Source organism: Gobio gobio (genome assembly GCF_949357685.1).
Source record: "Gobio gobio genome assembly, chromosome: 17".
Lineage (NCBI taxonomy): Eukaryota > Metazoa > Chordata > Actinopteri > Cypriniformes > Gobionidae > Gobio > Gobio gobio.
The window spans coordinates 40,935,598-40,951,395 of record NC_137110.1 but is presented as its reverse complement, the minus strand read 5'-3'; the positions used below and the strand labels follow the sequence as shown (position 1 = coordinate 40,951,395).

General features: G+C 37.4%; 2 protein-coding genes across 3 annotated transcripts in view; both read right to left on the bottom strand.

The window, feature by feature from the left end:
* Positions 1 to 15,798, bottom strand: part of slc44a2 (solute carrier family 44 member 2 (CTL2 blood group)) — a 33,389-nt gene that overhangs the window by 673 nt on the left and 16,918 nt on the right. For both annotated transcript variants that reach the window (XM_079841065.1, XM_079841066.1), the window contains exons 5-21: positions 13,212 to 13,296; positions 13,003 to 13,116; positions 11,472 to 11,532; positions 11,191 to 11,317; positions 10,958 to 11,041; positions 10,684 to 10,796; positions 9,588 to 9,719; positions 8,785 to 8,884; positions 8,459 to 8,551; positions 8,192 to 8,276; positions 5,577 to 5,839; positions 5,377 to 5,471; positions 3,388 to 3,491; positions 3,184 to 3,257; positions 3,013 to 3,083; positions 2,811 to 2,899; positions 2,624 to 2,708 (exon numbers count right to left, since the gene is read on the bottom strand). In XM_079841065.1, coding sequence (XP_079697191.1) covers positions 2,624 to 2,708; positions 2,811 to 2,899; positions 3,013 to 3,083; positions 3,184 to 3,257; positions 3,388 to 3,491; positions 5,377 to 5,471; positions 5,577 to 5,839; positions 8,192 to 8,276; positions 8,459 to 8,551; positions 8,785 to 8,884; positions 9,588 to 9,719; positions 10,684 to 10,796; positions 10,958 to 11,041; positions 11,191 to 11,317; positions 11,472 to 11,532; positions 13,003 to 13,116; positions 13,212 to 13,296 — 1,775 coding nt within the window. The remainder of the gene's footprint in view (positions 1 to 2,623; positions 2,709 to 2,810; positions 2,900 to 3,012; positions 3,084 to 3,183; positions 3,258 to 3,387; positions 3,492 to 5,376; positions 5,472 to 5,576; positions 5,840 to 8,191; positions 8,277 to 8,458; positions 8,552 to 8,784; positions 8,885 to 9,587; positions 9,720 to 10,683; positions 10,797 to 10,957; positions 11,042 to 11,190; positions 11,318 to 11,471; positions 11,533 to 13,002; positions 13,117 to 13,211; positions 13,297 to 15,798) is intronic.
* On the bottom strand, positions 3 to 2,543 carry LOC307141135 (uncharacterized protein). Its single transcript, XM_079841098.1, has one exon. The coding sequence runs from the start codon at positions 1,336 to 1,338 to the stop codon at positions 862 to 864; it is 477 nt and encodes a 158-aa protein (XP_079697224.1). The 5' UTR covers positions 1,339 to 2,543; the 3' UTR covers positions 3 to 861.

The following is a 15,798-nucleotide window of genomic DNA, read 5'->3' as shown; positions in this document are numbered from 1 at the left end:
AAGAGAGAGTTCAGTTTATTAAAGCACTGGGAGGTCACATTAACAACATGCAAAGATTGAGAAAAGTGAAGCACAGAGGTAGAAAAAGAGGCAACAGAGCGGCATACAGCGACAAATATCAGGCATTGAAAAGGTTGCAATCTGTCGATACAATAACCAGTCAGAGAAGACCAAAATATAAGGGCAATACACGTTTTTTTCTTCTTTGATTGTTTTGTTTTTAAGTTGACTTACTTTCAGAGGCTTTTTTTTTGTAGTGTTAATATGCACCATGAAATGACCACATTAGGCATAAAATTAGCATATTTTTCAGATACATTTCCACAAATTCTTACAAAATGACATTGTTTGGTCTTGGCTGGTATGACTGTAAACAGATGTTTTTTTTGTTGTTGCTGTAAACATAGCGATACTGCGAAATCTTTTTGCATTCTTCAAAATGATTAAGACATTGATAAGTAACAATAATTAGGCACAAGTCGAGCACCTACATTACACTTTTACATGTCCTTACATTAAAACGTTCTACATAAAACACGTACACAGTCACATTCTACAAGTGCTATGTAGGCATATCTAATGGGGTTTAGGTCCACGTAACCAATTGTCATCCATTCAATCGGCTCACACTTTGAGTAAAAGACTGTTTCTGTCCTATTTGTGTCATGCCATCCATTATGACCAGTGATTATTCATTAAGAGGCGGTTCTCAGAATTGATTGATTAAGTAAACATTATGACTCAAATGAAGGAGGTACTTTCCTTTGTATACTAATGGCTTGCTAAAGCCACCAAAGTGCACTAGTTCCCAAATCAGTAGGCTTCTCTGAATCTTCACCTTCAATGAGCCTCCTTGTACAACTACTCCTGAGGGGTGAGCAGGGTCTCGCTCTCTTGAGGTCCGTTTTCTTGAGGCTTCGGTTCCTCTGGTTCTTGTTCTTGTAGGTTCTCGGCCTGTGGTGGTTCTGCTTGAGGTTGGGCGGCCTGCTCCTCCTTGTCCTCGGCGTTCACTTCTTGGGGTCCATTTTGCTGTGGAGTCACTTGTGGAGGTTCAGGCTCTTGCGTTGTAACCTGCTCTTCGGGTTTCTCCTCGGCAACTACGGGTGCCTCTGGAGGTGCTGTTTCTTGGGGCGGCTCTTCAATGTGCGTTTCTTGATTTAGTGGCGTTTCTTCTTCTTGCTCCTGCTTCAGAATTCCCTGCTGTTTGAGCTGCACCTCTCCATTCTCCTGCAGTGGGACTTCCTCTTCGGCTTGCACATGTACGACAGGTATCTCAGCATTGTCCGTCTCCTCTATACTTTTTTCAATGGACAAAATCTGGTGCAGCTCAGGAGACATGAAAAACGGCTTGTCCGAAGAACCGTCATTTCTCTCCAGGTCTTCGCCTTGAGTTTGTATTTGTATGTGATAGTGATATTTTTAAATGTTAGTGTTTCAAAAGAGCACGCAGCAGAAAGGAGCACAAGGACACATGATTGGACAAAATCATGTGGAAGAGAGAAAAACAGAGAGAAAGAAAGGAAATGGTTAGACATAAAGCAAGCCAAAAGCCCCTGTAAGCATTTGTGATATGCAGATATGTCGACAGTGAGTCCCGGAAGTAAAAATCCCAGTCATTTTCTCCATACAGAAAGACAAACCATGAGCTCTGAGGTTGTGATGCAACGGTATGTGCTTCTTTAGAAGCCATACATGTGTTTAATAGCCAATTTCGTGAATAAGAATTACAATGGGAATCACCACAAAAATGCTAAGCAGCGATTGCCCACTCCTATAAAGCATTGTGGATGGGTCTCTCTAGTATGCTGTCAAAAAACTGTATACTTTTTTTTTTCTGAATCACTTGCAACTTTTACAATACTTCGTGGGATGCATTGTTCATTGTTCAAATTTAAAGTCGGTATGTAACAATAGTTGTGATAGCCTTTTATTCCCTGTTTTGGTGAATATCCCACTGAAACAGCTTCTCAAACAAGATAAAATGTAGGGCAGGACTTGATTTTGTCCATTGGGAATTGACTGAATCATTGTGGGTTTTCTATTGGTCAATCTTCCCGCCCTCACGCCAGTAAACACGCCATCAGAGAACAGATGTCATTGCAAAAGGGAGGGGAAGTTATTTTGATTAAAGATAAAGCACATTAATTAAAAAAATAATGATGTGCACAGATAAATTATTTATAATAAATATTGCAATATTCTATAAAAAAAAGAATGGCAAATTTAGATTTAAGTTATCAGTCTTGTGCTTTTTTTTTCTCAGAGCTGTTTGGTATGGTTCAAGGCTTGGAACTCTATATTGAATAACTTTTAAAAATGATTATAGAGAAAATGAATGGGAATCCGGTGGGTGGTCACTGTTGCTCTGTATTGCATTGTAGGAAAGAACAACAGTTAAAAGAAAGGAAAGAGGGCGGTTTGAGTGCTGCTTATGTGTTTAGCTGTTGATAAACATCTATGAAACATCTGTGAAACTTATAACTCAACACCCGATAAAAATCTAACACAACAGCTGCTATTTATCAGAACCTTCATTCTGTTACGCAACCAAAATATTGACAGCTTGTTAGATTTGTTCATTACGTATTATCTCGTGAAATAAATAAAGCTTCTTCACACTTACAGAAACACAGGAAGAGTGTGTCCACACACATGGCATAAACGCTAAAAAAGCCATGAGCAATCAGATAGGCGCCAAACACCACAGTCTGTAAAAGAAGGGAGATGTGATTAAAACGCAGTCTGGACATTGGAATTGTTGGTATTGCAAATGGAAAGTCTGATATTGCTTACAACTCAAAATCACTTACCAATATAGGCACCCAGTAATAATTGAGGGATGGAGCAATGTCCTCCACTGCCTTAAACTTGCCCGTGAAAAAGAAGAAGGAACAAATTCCTGAGAAGAGAAGAAACAGTGTGCTGTGTTACATTGATGAACTGGAATATGAGAAGTCAGTTCCAACCAAATAACCTCTGATTTCACGTGACATCTGTGAGCAAATCACTCACCCACAATTCCAACGATAAGGAGTTTGCCCAAAAATAAGAGGAAGTCTGTCACTTTGTCAAGAACTACCACACTAGAAAACAAATCAAGAAAAGAAATTCAATTCTGGACTGTTTCATCCATTTATTCACTCAAAACACTGACTATTAGATTTAGATTTAAGTAACACTCACCGGACAATGTTCCTCATCAGGAGGAAGAATGCATCCGTGGCAGATGTACAGAAATTTTTACCATATATTGCCATCTGAAAAGACAATCTGCCTTTCATCAGGTTTCAGCAATTTTGTTTGAGCACTATAACACTAAACATGCACTACTATGCTCCCGAGTCCTTAGCCAGAAATGATGCACAAAAGAGAGAAATTAAAGTGTACCATGATGTAGGCGTTTCTGTTCAGGAACTTGATGAATTTCTCCAGACACCAGAAGCAGCACTTAAGGCAGCTGAGCAGGAATTTTGCACACTTATTCTGGGCACCTGAAGGAAGTGAATCACACAATCAAGACTCAAATGCACATAAGAGACAGAATACAATGGATAAAGTATTCCGCAGTATTCCATAATCACTTTCCACACTTATTTCTTTGATATAGATGTATTTCAGACTTGTTTACCTGCCAATCAGCATATTATATTTACCAGAAGTGGGATAGAATCAAGTTCAAAATACATTTCAACAAAGGAGCAGGGCACATCTGAGCTGATCTGATTTGTGATTCATGTTTCTTTGTTTTTGATAGATTTGCTTATGGATTTTGCTTATAGCATTTTAGAGAAATAGTCTACCAAAAATTCAAAATTCTTTATTCAGTATCATGTCCAAACCTGTATGACTGGCTTTGTTCAACACAAACTTTGATTTTCCATGTTGCTATTTTTCAAACAACAAAACCATAAATTGACCAGTGGTTGCCAAGTGTAACGTGTTTGATCTGTTTTAGTTTAGTTTCATTGTGTTTTGGTTCTGTTCCTGTTTGCCTGTGATCCCTGTCATTGTAAGTTGACCTAGTTTCCTAGTGTGTGTGCCAGTTTGTTCCCATAGTTACTGATTACGTTCACCCGTTGTTCCTTTAGTTACCTAATTACCTCTCCTTGTGTACTTTAAGCCCAGAGTTTCATCTTGCGTTAATGTTGCATGTAATGTTAGTGTTTCTAATTCCTAATAAAAGTCTATATAATGAATTCTCTATAGTCATGTTAACTGACCAGCAAATCGTAACAGAACGCAAGACCTAAAATTAGATTATTTTGCACCGTTTTTCCTTCTTTTTTTCTTCCCCCCTTCACTATGGATTTACCGGACCCTTGTGGACCACACCAAGGATTGTTCAGACCCGGCGTACCTTAAGAACTTTCCCAACTGCTTGCTGCGTGCACAAAGACATGTCTGCCTAGTGATGGTCCTCGGGGGGATTTTGCCGCATTTGTGGAGTGGGTGCTGGTGAACAATGGATTGGCTTTCACCATCTGCCCCGAGGAGGACAACACCAGCCCCACTCCAGACCCAGAGCCCAGCCACGTCCCCCACTCTGCACACAGTGAACGCCTGAGCCCACCGCAGACGAAGAGCTTGATCCTGCCACAATGTATGAGCCAGATAGAAGGACTGGTACCATCCAACTCCAAGTCTCCTGAGCCCCTGCTGGTTCTGCCCAGCTCAAAGTCTCCTGCGAACTCAGCCTCCCTCTCCAGCCTCCTCTTCCAAAATCAGCCAGTCCATTGTCCCCGCCTCCACTGGTTCCCTTCAGCCCCTCGTCTCCTCTGATGCCACTCTACTGTGTGGAATTGCCTCTGGACTTTCAGTCTGTGGCTCCGCCTAGGTCTCCTAAGCCATTGGTGTAGTTATGGTCCCATCAGCTCTCCGTCTTCACCTGGATCTCTCTACTTCCATCAGCTTTGTCTCCATCATTTGTCTCCCTGGTTTCATCAGCCAAGCCTCTATCATGGGTCCTTCCTTCTTTTACTTCACCGTGGGCCATCGTCCTGGCTTCACTATGGGTCTCCGCCTGGCTACTCCTGCTCCTGGCTCCTCCCACCATTATTGCCACCCTGGTCTCTCCCTGTTATTTCCCCTGGTTTCCTGCCCCTTCCCTCCCTCCTCTGTTGGACTTTTAACGGTTCAATTTTCCCTGTTCCTGTTTGCCTGTGTGCCCTGACATAGGAAGTTGATCTAGTAAATATGTACATTTTAAAATATTTTTTGACTATTTCTTGAATTGTTGGGGGGGGGCATTGCACATAATGCAAACATTGAGATAAAAGTGAAGAGGTTTGAATAGTTTCTGAAGGCACATTCTCTGAAGCAGAACAATGAAAACACCACTGTACAGAAAGCATGTAGAAAACACTGAAGCAGTGAGACCTTTCAACTTTTGATCCAGATATTCCAATATGACCCTGATGACCTGAACGATGGCAAGGATGAGGGAACCAAATGCCAGAGAACCAGTGTGATACCTGGAGAATAAGTGAACAATATAGGGCATACAAAAATTCAATGTATTACAAGGATTTTGATGCATTTGTGAAAGTCAACTGGAAAATATTCCTCTAGCCACACACCTGAGGGCCCGTCCCAAAGAGTTGAAGACAGGAAAAGCTGGGATATCCTCAGGCTTTTTGAATGCCCAGTAATAGGAGGCAAAGGCCCCTGCCAGTGTGACCTGGCCCAATGCTGTCACGAAGTTGACACACCAGAAGAAGAGGAATAAATTATAGAACTGGAACAGAATCAGGTACTTGTGGTATAATGTCTCTCCTCCATAAAACGCAAACAGACACTCAGCATCAGGACATTCGGTGGTGATATTTGAGCTGTTGAAAGTCTGTGGAGAAATCAAATCAATGCAACTTTAATTAAATGTATGCATTTTATCAAGTATTGCTCTGCAAAATATGCTAAAACAAATAAGACATACACAGTAAAAACAGTCATATTGTGAAATATTGTTACAATTGAAAAGAGCTGTTTTCCATTTGAATATATTTTAAAATGTAAAAGCTGAAGCTGAATTTTCAGTCTTACATGATCCTTCAGAAATAATTCTAATATGTTGATTCTTTGTTCATTAAATATTTTTTATTAATATCAATGGTGAAAACGGTTGTGCTGTTTAATACTTTGTTGTGGAAACCACAATAAAAAAAATGTATTTGATGAATTGAAAGTATTTGAAATATTTAGTAGCATTATAAATGTCTTGACAGACACTTATGATCAATTGAATTTATCCTTGCTCAATAAAAGTATTAATTAATTTCATTAATATATATATATATATATATATATATATATATATATATATATATATATATATATATATATATATATATATATATATATATATATATATATATTAGGGCTGGGCAAATTAACGCGTTAACGCGGGCGATTAATTTTTTCAGCTTAACGCAATTAAAATATTTAACGCAAATAACGAGGCGTCCGTTTTTATATCCATTTTTGCTTAGCGTTACATGATCACCACGCTCCTATTCATGTAAATGCTTCCAAGCGCGACAAGACACAAGCGAACGTGCTGTATGCCAATGTCCTGTGTGTGTGTGTGTGTGTGTGTGTGTGTGTGTGTGTGTGTGTGTCAGTGTCCTGTCTGTGTGGATCATAGACAAGCCTGTAGTGCTCCAGTCAGAAATTGAAGCTTTCGCGCCTCGATCGCCCCCCGGTGGCCGGTCCCAGTATAGCTCCTAAACCCCGCCTCTCCATGTATTTCAATGGGCGCGAGACACACTAAACTATTTAATTACACTTCAAATAATTGTTTCCTAAAGATGGTTTCTGTCATTTTAGGCAGTTTTTATTACAATAATTTCATTTCAAGTGTTCGTTTTTTAAATAAGTTTAGTTTTAGTGAGTTATTTGATGCTATAAAAACGGGGGTGTGACGTCATGATTGACAGCTGAGATTGACGGCTTCTCTGAGTGAAGTTGTCACTGAGGCACTAACGGACTTTTTTCTGGATTTTTGTGAGGAGATTGGAGCTTTAGCTTTCATTTCTACACTTCCATAACTGTTTATTTCACACCAACATAATTAATTATTCTGCATCTGTGAGAGTGTGGGCGGGCTTTTGATAATCGCGCCTCTACTTCCTGTTCTCTACTGCGCAACTCCGGTCCCGAGATCGCTACTGCGCAGACTCGGTCCCAAGATGTCAGCGCCGTGAGCGGGCCTATGAAAGCTTCAACTTTGGTCAGCGGAAGTCAATGAAGTCGCGTCGTCCATATTTTTTTACAGTCTATGATCATAGACCGTAAAAAAGGTGTGGATGCGTCTCATGTCAGCTAATCAAGACACACACACACACACACACACACACTCGACGCATAGATAGACTCGCGTCAGTTTCCTGCTCACATCGAGTTCTCTTTTGCTCTTGAACAAACAATAACACAGAGGATTTTGAGTATTCTCATATTAGGAGTCTTAAATTAGTTAAATAACGGCTTAAATGAACTTAAAGAGTTGTGAGGAAATGAGATTCGCGGGACAGCGCGTGAGATCCGCGGCTGTTCTTAAAGAGACAGTAGCACTGATGATGCCTGTCATTAATGTTCATCAAAGAACAACGGGAACAGAGAAAATTTTAGCTTTAATGATGATTCATCTATATTTAATTTATTATTTATGCAGTTAAGAAAGATAACTATTACATTTCTGTATATGTATAACAGGGAAGGCCATGGGTAAATATAAAATTTATTATTTTGGGTTTATGTAAAGATTGTTTTAAGTTCACTTAAATTAAAAGTAGTTTTTTTTAAAGCCTAATAAATGTTGAAATTGGGAGCTTTCAGTTATACTGTAATGTAACGTCATTAATGTTTCATAGACACTTTAGTATCAGTGATACTGGCCTTCATTCATAAAAATATGACAATACAACACATATTTAAAATATGCTGTCTTTAAATTGTTTATACATTAATTTGGAGAGTAACTGAAATTATTACAATATCAAAATATTAAAAACGTAAAATATAAAAAATTTGCGATTAATCGCGATTAATTACAGAAAAAAGTGCGATTAATTAGTTAATTTTTTTTAATCGATGCCCAGCACTAATATATATATATATATATAATATATATATATTTATTTATTCATGACTGCTTTTATGTAAAGACATGGCAAAATATTCATAATAATGCACTAACCTCAGGTTTGCAGGTATCTCTGGAATATGAACATTCGGTTGTATTGAAAACCTTGTATATTGCCTCATTGGAAGTGGACAAAAATCTAAATAACAGTTAAGGAGATTATATTTCTGTAGAAACCGCTTCTTTCTAATATTCACTTTTTCCCAACATTTATTACTAAAGTTTTTGGGGTAAGAATAGTGTTTCAAAAAACAGTGCACAATTGAAATTAGTAATGCCTCCGTCTATTTGTGGTTTGTTGCATTATTTTCTTTAGGATACACGGCGGTGATGGCCCAGTATGCGATGACCAAAGATAGTAGGGCAAATGTCAGCAGCGGGTAGAACAATGATGACATCACATGACCGATGGCCCTGAAAAATAGATGAGATTATTCGAACTTCCTGTCTAACACTCCCAGTTAACCTAATTATTATTTCATGACTTTAAGCCTCATTTAATCCATCCCGCTGAGGAAAACTCTGCTGTTTAACTACTAATGCTATTAAAGTACCCAAAGAAAGCAGTAATATGGAATAAGAGACAAAACAACGTCAGCAACACATCTGAAAACACAGTTTGTTCTACAGTAAGAAGGTAGACTGACTTGCTGGCCTCTTTGATGAGAGCAATAGCAATGAGGATCCTCTTCCTGAGGAAGATGAGGAGGAGGATGATGACCACTTCCACAATACACAGGATAATCACTGTGTGGTGACAAAGGAGGACAGGACACGGTAGAATGTAATGAAAGTTAAATGTGACAAAGAAACCAGGTACATAATATGGCTCATTTAAGTGCCACAATTGAAGTAGTTTACTGTTACTTATTTAATGAACATGTATATTTACAGTATTATATTACTGTTAAAATGTTGGGGTCAGTAAGATTTTTTAATAAGATTATTTTAGCAAGGATGCATGAAAGTGATTAATAGTGACAGTAAGGCATTTATGTCACAAAAGATTTATTTTTAAAATAAATGTTGTTCTTTTGAACTTTCTATTCATCAAAGAATCCTGAAAAATATCTATAACAGTTTCCACAACTATTAAGCAGCACAACTGTTTTCAATATTGATTAAAAAAATAATAATAAATGTTTCTTGAGCATCAAATGAGCATATTAGAATGATTTCTGAAGGATCATGTGACACTGAAGACTGGAGTAATGATACTGAAAATTCAGCTTTGATCACAGGAATAAATTACATTTTAAAAAACATTCAAATACAAAGCAGCTATTTTAAATTGTAATAATATTTCGTAATATTTTACTGCATTTTTTATCAAATAAAATGCAGCCATCTTTCAACAACATTAAAAAAAAATCCTACCAACCCCAAATTTTTTATGGTAGTGAAGTGATTTTTTGTTTTGCACATTACTAACAAAGATGTAAAAACTCACTGAAGGCAAGCCAGGTCTGCCGAATCTGTAAGTACACAGAGAAGTCCGTCTGTATACCAAGATCCTTGATAGTGACATCAGAACCAGCCTGTCCTTTCAGACTGGCGTAATGCATGTAACAATCGAAAGTACCTGCAGAGAGCCAGGAGAGGAGAAAAGCAGAAATACAATGAATACAATATTTTTTTCTGTAATTCCGTAAAATACGAATTAATGAGAATTTGTAATGTCCACAGGTGCATTACAATAGTAGGAATTTAGGGAGAAAATGTGCTTAAAGGGTTATTTCACCCAAAAATTTAAATTAGCCCATGATTTACTCACCCTCAAGCCATCCTAGGTGTACATGACATTCTACTTTCAGACGAATAAAATCAGAGTTATATTAAAAATGTCCTGGCTCTTCCAAGCTTTATAATGGCAGTGAATTGTTGCTCCATTTTTGAAGTCCATAAAAGTGCATATATCCATCATATAACTGCTCCACACGGCTCCAGGGGGTTAATAAAGGCCTTCTGAAGCGAAGCGATGCGTTTGTGTACGAAAAATATCCATATTTAAAACTTTATAAAGTAAAATATGTAACGTAAAAAAAAAAAAAAAAAAACGTATAAAAAAAAACGTAACGTGCAATGTTGTCAGACGTAGCGTAAGAATTTGAACTGCGAGAGGCACTACACTTTTTCCGTAAGTTGAATACGGAAGGTGATTTGGCGGAAACTGGATATTTTACTTTATAAATTTAAAAAATATGGATATTTTTCTTACAAAAATGCATCTCTTCACTTCAGAAGGCCTTTATTAACCCCCCAGAGCCGTGTGGAGCAGTTATATGATGGATAAATGCACTTTTATGGACTTCAAAAAAAGAGCAACATTCACTGCCATTATAAAGATTGGAAGAGCCAGGACATTTTTAATATAACTCTGATTTTATTCGTCTGAAAGAAGAATGTCATATACACCTAGGATGATTTTAGGGAGAGTAAACCATGGGATAAACACAGCACAAGTGTTTGGTAACTATAGGATAAACATGCACGGGACACGTAATGTTATTTGAGAGCTGTAGACAAGACAACACAACAGCCCTTACCGTATCCAATAACAATGATGACCATGATGATCATAACCCAGATCATGATTCCAGCCAGACAACGCAAGAGGAGAATAAAGATCAGACTGACCAGCATGGCAATCACCAAGCCACTGAAAAGGACAGCACAGAGATTTGATCAATGCTACTGTAAGTCATCTAGAATCACTAGGGCTCACCAACACTAAATCAGACTGCCATAACCGAACACTGAATGTTATTTATGCTGGTGCAGAGGGGAAATAAAAATGAACCTAGAATATTATGCGCTTACAGAAGTATCCAGTGCCAGGACTGAGTATAGTCCTCAAAAATCCTCATGGCTACCGCCCGGGCCTCAACCACAACGTTAGATTTCCTGCAAAAAAGAATCATATGTATGATATGATCTGCAATATGATTCACATTATAATATTTGAAATAATATTTACTAACACAGTAATATATTACAGTTAACAAATGCATAATAACACAATCTAACACAAACAAATGCATAATATCACCAACTTTGAGGCTTCAAGGAGATCTGTTGCGTTTATATTGTCTCCTTTATCATCCATGAATGTAGTTTTGTTGTCAACTACAACAATACCACCTTTCAAGGTCTCTAGGGCGGGCAAGCATCTCCGTGTGACTGAAACACAGGGTGAAGGTTATCATTTTAAGGCAATTTACTGATACAGAGCAGATCAGTTGTTAAAGTGCAGACAACATAACTTAAATCAGAGTAGCTTAACTACTTTATGTGGTTTAACAAGTATGTTTTGAAAGGTTTTGAAAAGGCTTACAATTCTTGCTAGGTGTGAGAATTGAAGGGCACAAGCCATTCTTCAGGATTTCAGGAGCGGGCTAGAAAAGAGAAGATTTTTTTTTTTCAACGCTTAAAAATAAAGGGTCCAAAAGGTTTTTTTTTTTTTTTGCAGTCACGTCATAGAACCATTTTAGGTTACCCAAAGAACATGGGGTTACTGGACTAAAGCAACTTAAGCCCTATTCGGACGGGACTACTTTTCCAGGGGGGCGTTCCGTCCAAATCTGCCAAGTCAGTGTTTTCCTCACACAACCTCTACTGTTTTTCTGCAAACTCAACGGTTCTCTGATAAATCTAATCCTGTCGAATGCGAATGTCTGTGATTTCTTATTGCTGACTATTATTCTTACGTTTTTCGTACCTGAGCTAACATTTGCTCACCAATCTTCGGCATGTTTTCTTTTCTTTTCAATATAGATGGTATTCAATGAAAAAATAACATATACAATCAATAAATAGAGCCAAATTGCGGAAACTGCAAAGACTGCCCATTTTTATATCAGTGTCAGGTAAGAGTAAGATACTTGTGTAGATTTCTCTGCTTACTTATTTAAGTTTATTTTAAACAGCCACTGCTATAAACTCTTGAAGTCTACTTAAATAGGGTTTTTCATAATAAATTATATTAACAAATAATAAATTAAAAGACATATGTGATGCAAGCAAACACAGCACATGACCTTCTGTAAATCCCATGTCTAGAAAACACACACTCCCTCCTCTGTAATAAACATGGAATTGTTAGTCCTGTCCGAATTGGTACATGAAAACACAGATGAGTGAAAAGAATTGTAACTCAAACATTCAAGTTTGAATAGGGCTTGAGATTTACTTCATTATCCGTTCATCTTTTTTGTATTTTATTTTATTTTTCAAGTTAAAATGTGAGTAGCCTATCATATATGATACATCAGGCTTTTGAGGAAAGTTTTTTTGTAAATTTTTCAGAAATCACTGTACTGCCTTGAATTTTATGTTTTGCCCCCACAATAAAAACTACCATTTTACTAAGACATGATTGGGAGATATAGAGTGACAGCTGGTATTTATGTATATGCACTTATATATACACTAAGTATGGGCCTCTGAATAAAATCAAGATGTTTTTTGTTTGAGCTCCATATTCTCACTATATCATACTATACGAGTCATAAAAGCCTGATGTAGCAAATATGATAAACACATGCACTTTTTTTAAGATATTTAAAAAATATTTTGTCTACAAGTTCAATAAACTGTTGCAAAAAAAAATACTTTTCTGACTATTATTTCATATGCCAGAATTTACAGGGTTAAGCTCAATGCTCAAGGATCTTGATTTTCATGTATTTACCTCAACCAGTGTAAAAAATATTAATTTTAAGGTTGCTTACCAAAACCCTAAACCACTGTATTAAAACTTGTGCGTAGTGTGAACAAAATGTCATATCATAATCGTATTTTTCATGATTAAAGGATTTTTGCAGGGAATTCAAGACAAAAGTTGTCCCTTTCTGTACAGAACCTACCGTGTTCATGTCAACTCCCTCCTTGCAGAAATGCTTGTAGTAATCCTTATCATCTTGTCTTTGCAAAGCCTTCAATAAAGTCATGAATTTATCGGGACATCTCTCCACACAGATCTGTTAAATCAACAAAAACATGTGACATGCTGTGTGACAAACACTATAGATGCATATGGTACTGCAAAAAGTAGTTTATTGAAACAGTGCCAAACCTGAGTGGTAGGACACTGAAACTCCAGCAGGACCAGAGGACTGGCACACTTCAGGATGTTGAAGTAGAACAGCAGGGGCTTGTTCCTGATTATTTAGACAGATTAAGGTAGGAACAAAATAAATGTTCACACCAAAGAGTGTGTGGTGTTGATCAATGTTCCCTCTAATTTCTTTTCTCGCTGAGCAAAACTTTTCTCTATCGGGCGGACATTTAGGTCACCTGAGCAAAAACATTCTTTACCTGTACGGCGTATGTAAACGCTCATAAAAAAGTGGTTTCATCATGCAGTTATAACTTTTAACTTTAATGTGCCATTTCTATTTTATTTAACCATTGATGTAACTTAGTGATATATTAAATACAAAAATAAAATAAAAAACAGTTAATTCAGAAGTCACTAAATTAAGCACATTTTACAGTTCTGTTAACTGTCTTCTTTACCAAGAAATACTATTAAAATCTCCCCACGGACAGTTCAATTATTTTAATATAATAATAAAATAATAATATAATTTAATATAATATAATATAATATAATATAATATAATATAATATAATATAATATAATATAATTAATATAATATAATATAAAAATTAAGCGTTAAACTGAGATGGTTCTTACTGTGTTTTTGTACAATAATTTATTGGCGACAGGCAGCATTAAACCATCTATATTAAATGTTTGTTTATTGCTTATTGATGAATTTACAAGATTTTCTAAATTAATGGCAAGGATCCCTAAACAATCCCCTTGTGAGATCAATTCTTTATTAGGCTTACACTTTAATACAATTATAATAGCCTATGATATAATATAAAAACTAATGGAAGTATTTAAACTGATAGTATATTATATCAGTTTAAATGCTTCAATTTGTTTAAAAAAAACTAACTGAAGTAATTAAATTGATCTAATAGCTAAATATGTTCAAAAGATCATGTGAACTCTTTTATAGTTGTTATCTAAACATCACTGAAACCCAAACCACACACATCTATTTAAACTGATGTGTGTTACTTTGGTGTTTAGAGTTTGCACGCTACACTTGAGGTGGGTGTAACAAAATGTCTGTTTTGTTATCGTGCTGTGTCCATCATCAGTTATTTCCACCACTTAATCAAGCCACTCTTCTTTAAAGGTCCTATGGCATGAAATTTTCATTTTATGAGGTTTTTCAACATTAATATGAGTTCCCCTAGCCTGAATATTGTCCCCAAGTGGCTAGAAAGTTTGATCGGTGTAAACAGAGTTGTGGCTGTCTCTCTCTGCCCTTGAGAAAATGACAGGCCAGACTAGCCAATCCTGAAGTCTCCTGTTTTGACGTAAAAACAGGAACAGTTACCTCCCTTTCCTCCGCCCAGAGAATCTGGCACGCCCATGCAAGCGCTATATTTGTCCTCGAGAGATCATGGCTTGTGAACGAGTGAATGCTGGCAGTTTCTCAGTGTTTGGATGTACAAATAAAAACAGAAGTCTTTTTTCAGTTCCTTCTGATCTGTGATCAGTGATTTCTGATGTGTAGCTAATTATTTATTATTCGTGCACACACTACGGCTTCTCTCTCTCCCGACAAAACGGTGTTTTCTATCTTGCGAGTCCATGTTTTTGTACGTCCTCGTCGCGTCTATCTGTTCTAAAATGTGCATACTGTGCATACAGTCGTGAGTTTCTGCTCAATATCGGCAGAGTCACATCTTTAGAGATAAACTTCACGCACACGCCGAAGCTCGGGCTGCACTGGCCGGTCGGCCTTCAACATCACCGACCCCCAGTACTGCATCTGGCCCACAACGGAGGCACCAAACGCGGCGCGAGATTAAGCAGAAGGGGGGTAAACATGAGCATATCCGGGCTAGCCAGTTTAGCCCCACAATAAACTGGATTACATTCGATTACTGCGCTGTTGTGTCTTTGTTTGCGCTGTGTACTCAATGCGCGTCACTGACGCTTTTCATATGATAGGAAAATATCTAAAAATAATGCTATTATCAACACTTACTCGTAACTCGTTCATCTCTGGTACGTTGCATGTGTTACAAAGTTGGTAGAATAATGATGAAGACGGACTCGGCGTGACTGAGACTCTTGTTTATTCAGAACTCTCAGATACACACAAAATAAACTCGCGCTGACAGCGCTCTCATAACTCAGTAGTTACTATAAATAACTTTGTTGGTTATCGCTCAGTCTCTGATACATTAGTGATGTCCGGTTCGCGAACTAATCATTCTTTTGAACCGGTTCTTTTTAGTGAAGCGAATCAGTTCACCAAATCAGACTGAATCGTTCTAAACGGTTCGCATCTCCAGTTAGCGCTGATCCATAATTTACTAAAGTTACTAACTTTCTGACATGAGTGACAGTCCCTCCGACTAGAAATAAATTAATAACCTGAAGTATATCCTGGTAACTACAACAGTTCACCCTGAACTGAGACGTACCGACAGAACCAGTTAAACCACGCCCCCTCCGCTCATTTCAAATGCAAAGATGTCAGCCAATCACAACAGTGGGCGTTTTTACTGAAGTCTCACAGCAGACGCCTCTTGAAACAGGGCATTCAGCCAGAGGGCAAACATCAGTA

Coding starts and splice junctions, on each gene's coding strand:
- LOC307141135 (XM_079841098.1), bottom strand. CDS start 1,338: ATGTCTCCTGAGCTGCACCAGATTTTGTCCATTGAAAAAAGTATAGAG.